The sequence below is a fragment of the Strigops habroptila genome, chromosome 1 (genome assembly GCF_004027225.2).
Source record: "Strigops habroptila isolate Jane chromosome 1, bStrHab1.2.pri, whole genome shotgun sequence".
Classification (NCBI taxonomy): Eukaryota; Metazoa; Chordata; class Aves; order Psittaciformes; family Psittacidae; genus Strigops; species Strigops habroptila.
The window spans coordinates 14,683,301-14,691,862 of NC_044277.2; the positions used below are offsets into that span (position 1 = coordinate 14,683,301).

At 38.7% G+C, this 8,562-nt stretch overlaps 1 protein-coding gene across 2 annotated transcripts in view; it reads left to right on the forward strand.

Moving 5' to 3' along the window:
- Positions 1-3,672, forward strand: part of EIF3H (eukaryotic translation initiation factor 3 subunit H) — an 87,952-nt gene extending 84,280 nt beyond the window's left edge. For both annotated transcript variants that reach the window (XM_030509777.1, XM_030509786.1), the window contains exons 7-8: positions 825-957; positions 3,408-3,672. In XM_030509777.1, the coding sequence (XP_030365637.1) occupies positions 825-957; positions 3,408-3,505 (231 nt within the window). In that variant the 3' untranslated portion in view covers positions 3,506-3,672. The remainder of the gene's footprint in view (positions 1-824; positions 958-3,407) is intronic.
- The last annotated feature ends 4,890 nt before the right edge of the window (positions 3,673-8,562 follow it).

The window sequence follows — 8,562 nt, forward strand, 5'->3', positions numbered from 1 at the left end:
AACTAATTCCTGGCTGTGACATACAGTACAGAATCTCACATATGTGTTTTTGAACGTATGTACTTCTGAAAGAACAAATGTTTATCCAGTAGCTGAAGAAATGGTCCGCTTTAATTTTTATGAAGTTTGAGCAATCTACATGGCAAAGGGAATCACTGAAGACAAAGCAGAGTAATTTCTGCAAGCTGCTACTCTCGTATATCTTCTGGTAGCCCACAAAGAAGTGGCATCAAAGTGGCAGAGTAACTGCATAACTGGAACGGAGAAATGAACCATTATGCTTTGTTTCAGCCGCTGCTTTGTTCTCAATTTAGAGTTAATATTTTGTGGCTTAAAATACCTTGTTTAATCAGGTTCTTTTCTTCTTTCACACTAAGATTGTTTTGACCTTTAACTGGCATACAATTGAGTATTTCTGGTCTGTATAACTATTTGAGGTAATGGCTTCTACCTACATATTCCAGCTTTGTTTCTTTTCTGTGTGGGAAAATCGAGGTCTTTATCTACCATGCTGTATTCTTTCCATAACATACAGTATTTATCTCAATGAAAAAAAAAATTTACAAATGAACCTATCTTTAGAACCACATAATTTTCCAGCGCCTCACTTATTTAAGGTGCCAGCTTGGGGAGAAAATGCCTGTTACCAGTGAATTGCAATCAATTGTGAATTGCATTTGCGTTATTTGAAATAAACTGAATTGTATTGAATAAGCATAATTTTAAAAACATACTTGCTGGTTAGGTAAGGAGCATCTGAAGAGAAAAACTTTTTGCTGCTGTGGAAGTCCTGTTGCATTCTGTTTCTGTTGCTTTATTTTCAGTACCAGCAGAGACGTCAGCAAGAAAATATACAGCGTCAAAGCCGAGGAGAAGCCCCTCTTCCTGAAGAGGACATCAATAAACTCTTTAAACCTCCACAGCCACCTCCAAGAATGGAGTCACTCCTTATTGCAGGTAATGTTCTAGCAGCTTCTTCAACTTGTCTTTTCATGTATGAATGTTAGCTTGGGGAAAAGTGCACTTGTTACCTTTGAAAGCACCTTAATTTTTCATTACCTTTGCCATTATGGTGTGATATTTTGGCATTGGTAATATTTCAAATGCCACCCTTTGTTTAGACAAAGGCAGTGGTTTTAACCTGTGATCTACAAGCCTAGTGTCTGAAGAACTAAAAAAAGAAGCTAAGAACAACAGCGTTATTGCTAGTAGGCAGCCCATGGCTCTGTTAGGAAGTAAGCTTCCAGACACAGAAGAATTTTAAACCATCCATGTAAGTAACAGAGGCATTTTACTCATTCATGTATGAACATATGTAATTTTTTGAAAGCATTGCGCTTAGTTTAACCAGAATGGCTGCATAAGCCTTTAAATTTTATATGTGGACACTTTCTCCCTTTTATTTTACTGTGGTACCTAGCTCCTGCTTGACCATCAGTGCCTCCTGGGTTGATGGGAAAGGGCAGGAGCCACAGCCAGACCCTCTTCCCAGCTCCATTTGGAGAGGGTGAGATGGGATTTTAAAGGAGAGCTGCAGAACTGCCCCATGGAGCAGGTTTTCTGCACAAATGGGTGCAGCAATTACTGCAGTCAATATGCTGCTCCCTGCACTCAGATCCCAGCTCTTCCCTCAACTCCAGAAGTCAGGGGGCTGTACAGACAAGAGGCAGGAATAAGCTGCTTGGGCTGGAACTACTGATCAAAAGCAGAGCAGTTGTCTGCAGCCCTGAGTTACTGGTAACATCCCCAGGTGTCGAAGATTTTACTTTTAGTTTCATACTGATTTGGGATAATTTGTTTAATTTCTGTGGCCAGAGTTTTAGGGAAACTATCCCCAACTTCCTGCACCCCAAGGGAAATGGAAGGATTTAAATGGGAACAAAGCATAGGTGTAGGTTTCCTCCCCCACCACCCAGTTTCTTCAGTTTACTTGAATGATGCAGGATGTAACCACAGTTTGGTACAAAAGCCAGTGCCTGTCCTGTGCCTCCTGCAAGGGTGAAAATATCTGGGACCTCACAATGGCAGCAGAGAGCAGTAACCCTGGATGCCCTGCTAAGTAATCTAAATTTGGAAAATGTCATTAGAAGGCAAATTGTTTAACTATAGCAGTTTTGGATCAGTTAGCTATTATCTTGTTTTGTACTGAGAGAAAATTAAACCAAAGTCCTGGTAATTTGCTGTACAGAAAAGAGTGCTTTGACATTAAAGAAAAAAGTGCATTTGAACTACCACTCTTAAATTTTGGAGTAACCAAGAGATGATTATTTTAATATTAATACTGTTTCACACTGCTAAGAAGTGCTGCTTTTAGAAGAAATGGGGTTCTTGATTTATTATTCCTTTCAGAGTCTTTCAAAAAACCTACTGTTTTGATAGTTTTTACCAGTTAATGAATCCTAGCAACATTGAAGTATTTAAACATTCAGCTTCAACACAGCTTAAAAATGCAACAGAAGTGTGTATGTGCGTACATGTCTGTTTTATGAAAGTGATAGCTTAGGATGAATCATCTCTTACAAGAGGAGGGATTGAAAACTATTATACTTAAAGGAAAAAACTGTTTTCAGCCAAAGCACTCTCTCTGTTCTTTTACCATAGTCAGGGGAAGAATTGAAAGCATCCACTTCAACTTAGATGAAGTAAAATTTGTGGATAAAGAGTAAAACTTAGCTCTTTTGTCTCTGAGGCATTTAAAAACTTTTCAAATAGAGCATTAAATTGAGAGTTTATTGGCCTTCTAAACAGCCTTAATTTTGATTAAACTAGCTTCATGTTTTGCTATTCCTAACTAACAAGGGAAATAACTTGTAGCAGTGCGTGTATAAAAATGTTTTGATGGGCACGTTTGATTTGTAAAGCACTGACAAGTCTTCATACCCTGATGATTCTTGAAATAGTTAGTAAAGTGAAATATTAGGTGGAAGAAAAGGCTAGGAAAATGTCAAACAGGAGTACCACAATTCTCAATCTGCTACTGAAAAATATTTGTTACAAATATTTTAATAGGGACAGCAGATGCATAAGAACAGAACTCAAAATCAGTCTTGTAGTATTTTTAGAGCAACTAAATTGAACCATTAATGTAATTAAGCTTCCAATACTGCAGCAAGAATTATTTATTCTTTTTATTGTCATACATCTTTTGAGAAATAGTCCATAACAGAATTGTAGGAAAACCAAGTTTACTTATTCTTCTAATTTAATTCCTTCTTCTTCTTCCCAAACCTGTTTGGGAATACTGAAAATGTAAAATTTCCATGTGTAGAGTAGTTGACCTGTTTTGGTTGCTTCTCCCTATAAATCCTGAAGGATTCATGCACATTTGGGTCTCTGAAAATTCTGTTCTGGGACATCTTTCTGAGTTTGAAAACTGACAAGGGTTTCCTCTTCTTTCCTATTGACAGGTCAAATTAATACCTACTGCCAGAATATTAAGGAGTTCAACGCACAGAACCTGGGCAAGCTTTTCATGGCTCAAGCTCTCCAAGATTACAACAACTGAAGAAACTTTGCTGTTGCCCTCAACAGGAAAAGTTATTTACAGTTTTATACTGCTCATGATCCTCTTGAAAATTCAGTATATTGGAAAAAGAGTCTTGTAAAACAGAGTCACCTTGGTTTGTGTAGAATTCTCCCGTGTAAGAAAAATAAAGGCAAATTTTAACAATATTTTAGTATTTCCTTATTTGTTGGCCCTTTTGGACTGGAATTTTCTGTGGTCACTCAGGTTTTCTAAGTGTTTGGCAGTTATTCATGTTTAGTCATAGCAAATAATACAGGTTTTATTTAACTTGGAATCTGAAATAAAAACAAATTATTACAAATGTTCGGTATAGCTGACTTCACAGAAGAAACCTGTGAAGATTTCCCAGTTTTGGTTGAGAACTTACAACCGTAATGTGCTAGCCACTTGGAGCAATTGCTTGTTTTTATTTTAATCTGTTTGGACAGTTGGGTGTGATGGACCTTCCATATTTCATAGGCTTCACATTTGGAACATACAAAACTAGTCTTATGTGGAGAGCGATCCCCACCAAATTGGTTAACAGTTGGACTCGATCTTAAAGGTCTTTTCCAACCTAAATGATTCTATGATTCTGTGAAATCCAGTGGTGCTACTGAAGTCTTCATGACAGAAACTATTGAAGTAGCTAACCTGGAGCCACTAGTGTGGTATTTGTGGACACCATGCCTATTCTGCATTCACTTTGCCATCTGGAGGTGCCTTTATTTATGAACTCGGGCTACTTATCTTTTTAACAAGAATGTTAATTTAAAGGTTTAACACTTGGCAACTCACACGTTACTGTTATTGATTTCTTTTTTCTTTTTTCTTGAGTTCTTTTTTGCATGTCATTGTGCGAGGAGTTCTGAGAGCCTAAAATGGCTGAAGGACTGTGGTTTGGTCTGTTCAAATAAATAACATCCTCTAAATGTGGACCTAGCATGGGATATTTCGGCCTCTAAGGTGAATGTTTTGGAAAGTCAGAAGTATATGAAAACTGGGGCTTAGACATAGAACTTATTATTTCCAGTCTAAACTATAGTGATTGCAGTACTTATGTAAATATGGATGCAAATTTTTTTTAGCCCTTGCATATCTTGCAAACTGCCAGCCTGACCTTTTACCTTGGAAACTTTGGGCACCTTTGTGTTAGCTTTCCTACAATGAACGTCTCTGAGATCAAAGATTAATTAAGTATCCTGCTACAGTGCCACATGATTGAGTTTCATTTCCTATACAAATAATATTCCATGTTAATTTTCTAGTTTTCTGAAGGACCAAAATAACCACCAGGGAAACAGAAGCAGGAGCAGATAATTAGATGAGACATTTGAGATAGAAAATCTTCTGGATAACTGGGAATAGAAGACTGACTCTGTAGTGTCTGTGTACAGAAGGAAGCAGCAGTAATATTATACATACTAGAAGGTATTAGCAAAATAAATACTTGGAATAGGTTAAAAACAAGCTGTGTGTTTTGAATTAGTTCTTTAAGATTGAGGATGTAAATGTGAGAAAGAGAGCAGTAATATTCTACTGTGCTGGAGTTTTAACAAGATGGGTGAATTTTATACAGGTAGGTTGAATGTGCTAAATGTCAATTAAAGTCCGTGAAGAAATATGGAAGACTTCAGTAAAGACCTGTGGTTTTTAAAGGCATGGACCCAAAGCCAGACAGGGGGATGAGATACAAAAGTAGGTGAGATGTAAGTAGACTTTGGAGGTGATTTGACTATTCTGTTCTGAATCACACTTTGGTCTTCTGTCATGGTGGAAATAATTAGAGGAAGCCTCCCTGAATGAGGGAGGTGGAGTCCGTTGAAACTGTTGGTCTAAAAATGACCTGTGGAGATCAGGAATTAAAACAGGATGGGGCTGTGTCTTCATGTTGGGTTTGGCGTGAGCTTCCACCACTATCTCTGTATTCCTGGATCTTTGCTTTTACATGCTCCCTCCCTAATGTGAGCGAGCTGGCAGCTCATTCACCGTAAGGTATGTCCTTCCCATTTCTAATTATCATAGCACTGCCTATTTCTTCTCCTTCCTTGGCTGTGAAAGGCTTTTCTGTATATTAATAAAACTGTAGTGACATTGGAGTCTTCAAAAATCACCTGTAAGGAGCCTATCACTAGTTTTGGTTGGTGATCCTGTCAGCATTGCAGAGGCAAGCAAGGCCTCTGCCCCATGGTTCCATCTCCGTTGTGTGTCCACAGGTAACGAGTATGCACTCAAGAGACAAAATATGCACGTAAGGGAAAACTGTCCCTGCAGTCATTATACATACTCCAGATCAAGCCATCATCTCTCCTGTCACGCTCCTGACCATGCAGGTCTGTGTTGAGATAAGCGGCTTGTAGTTGTGTTTTATTCGTGCACAGCAATAATCCTTGTAAGAGAAAATGTTAATTCAGAATCCAGCCCTAATTGATGTAAGTCTTACAGGCTAACCATAGTGCTATCTTAGGTGGTAGTGCTGTGGCTGCCTCCTTGTATATGCAAAACATAAGAGCTTTGCTTGTGTAAGGTGGGGTGAATGCAACTTTGTGTTGCATAAATAGAAAGTTAGTGCTCCTGTAGTTCAATGGTAATGCTCTCCTTGAGGAGTCACAGTAATGGATGGTGCACGCTCCTACTTGGTCACCATGCAAATTGGAACAGGTTCATGTCTAAGCCTTTCTTAACAGTCTGAAATGTGTCCAGTTACACTGACAGCCCTGAGGTTATCTTCAGGACAGCAACAAGAAAGGATGCTAAACTTCAGACCGTCTACTTGCTTGACTAAAATTCCTCAGATATAGCTAACAGCTGTTGTCAGAGACTAAATACTAAAGGAAAGTGAAACTAAATGGGAGTGTTTTTGCGTAATCCAAGCATACTTGGTGTTCCCTTATCTCGACATCAAGATACGATGCACTATTTCCATTCTCCTTTTGGTGTTCTCAAAGTTGGACCAAGCTCCATCTAAATGGTAAGCATTCCGCTGCTGACTGCCTGCACGGAGGAAGTGTGGGGTGCTTCCCCTCCTTCCACACAGGTGAGCGTGTACTTTTTCTTCTCAGTTCCATGTGAACTTCCCCCAAATAATTAAACATTTTAGAGGCTGAATTTTTACTCCACTGCATCTTGTCAAAGTTTGGACATTGTGCAGAGCTGAATAGTGTGAGTATGAGGTACTGGCAGGTAAGAATGGGGAGTGTTTGTGCAGATGTAAACAACTGCACAGAGCAGTGAAAGTCTGGGTGAGGTTGCAGATGTCCTTTTTGGTGCTAATGAAGACGTTGGATTGGATTGGCACTTGAACATCCAACATCTTTGCGTTCATGCTTTTTATGCTTTGCACGTTTCTGAGCACAGTCATTCATTAATCTTCTTGTATTGCCTCATTTTTTGCCTTCTGATGAATCTCTGATATGACAAATCACTGGTGACAATCCGAGACATTTTTAAGAAGTAAGCACTATTTAATGGTTCTCACTTGATACTCAAAGGACTCCTGGTGCTCTGTTAAGAAGTCATTAGGAGCTGGTGATGCAAATAATAGCCCCAGCCAAAATATGTGCAGTGTATGCAGTAAGAAGAGTTGAATTGCTCTCTGTAGATCTGCTGCTCATCCAGTTTGCCAGCCCTGGGGTGAGAGATATGTCCCTCATGGTTTTCTGTGCCTGTGCATTTTCTTCCCCTGGATTTTATGCCTCCTTTTAATTTTCTTCAGATTTTGCCCACAGCTTGTTGATTTTTAAGCAAAAAGAGCATACTGCTTCAAATCCGGTGCCATCTGTCATTGTGTGCTTTATTTTGCCGTGAATTCCTCTGGAAGGCTTTGTCTGCAGTTGGAAAGATGCTTTAATTTTGCTATCTGAACATCAAATTCCTGGTGGGGGTTTCAGTCGCTCAGGTGTCAGGTATAGTCTTGACTTTCTTGTGCCCCTCATCTTCAGCTAAAGGAGACTGAAGGAGATGGTGGTGCTGCTCCATGGAACTTGTGCAGAGGGAGTGATTCAGGAGTTTTTCATACCGACTTTACAACTGGAAGGAGGTTTATACAAAGCTGAGCCTGTGTTTTATTTTTTGATCTTTTAATTGACATAACAGATTGCTGTTGACACAACTCATAGTATGCTGAGCAGTAATGAATTGCACAGAGCTGTAAAGGATGTCTTTGAAAACAACAGCTTTGGTGGAAGAAAAGTTAATGTCTTATTTCAATTAAAGCAAACGTTTACATGTGAGGAAAAATGGCCAGATCCATTTTACAATGATATTAAAAGACATTAGGGTGTCAGTAAAATAAACAAGGAAGGGTAGCAATGTATTTATCCAGCAGAAACACAGCTAAAGACGTCAAAAGCTGTATAAGATGAAAATGTGTGCAATGAGGATTTCCATTCTGGTTTATATGATTGATTTATTAATCTCACTATTACTGAGGGTGGTGTTCTTTAAATATCGTATGGTACATCAGGCTTTTGATCTTATCTTTCCTTCTTCTGGATTTGAGCAATATGCAAAAATGTATCCTGTTTTCATCATTCAGTGTGTGATTTCATCTCTCATATCTCAGTAGAACTGATGGAGAGTCATATCCAACAGGTTAGAAAGTTGAAATCTGCTCAGAAGCTTCAGGGTCTCACCCTACATCCAGTGTTTGCTTGCTTGCCTATCCTGATACTGAAATGAAGGGATTTAAAGTAGGTTTTGTCTGTCACAGAATTGGTTAACTTTTTTGTTCCCGAATCTTTCACTTGGCTTCTTTAACATTAGCAAATTTAATTATTAGCTTGCAGATTGCATCTAAGGCAGGAAAACACATTATACAACTGGAATGCACCAGTTGCGACAGACTTGCCTCTTTCAAGATGTGGTAGTAAATATGCCTGAAAGTGAAGTCTAATAATGACCAATTTATATATTTTAGGAGAAGCAGTAAGCAATGTGATGATCCAGGCTAGTCTGTCTTAGAATAGACTGTAAAACTTGAGCAGTTTCTGCTTTGGACCAAATGTGTGACTTCACACATATTTATTTTGGTTTTTAAGCAAAAAAAGCATAGTCAC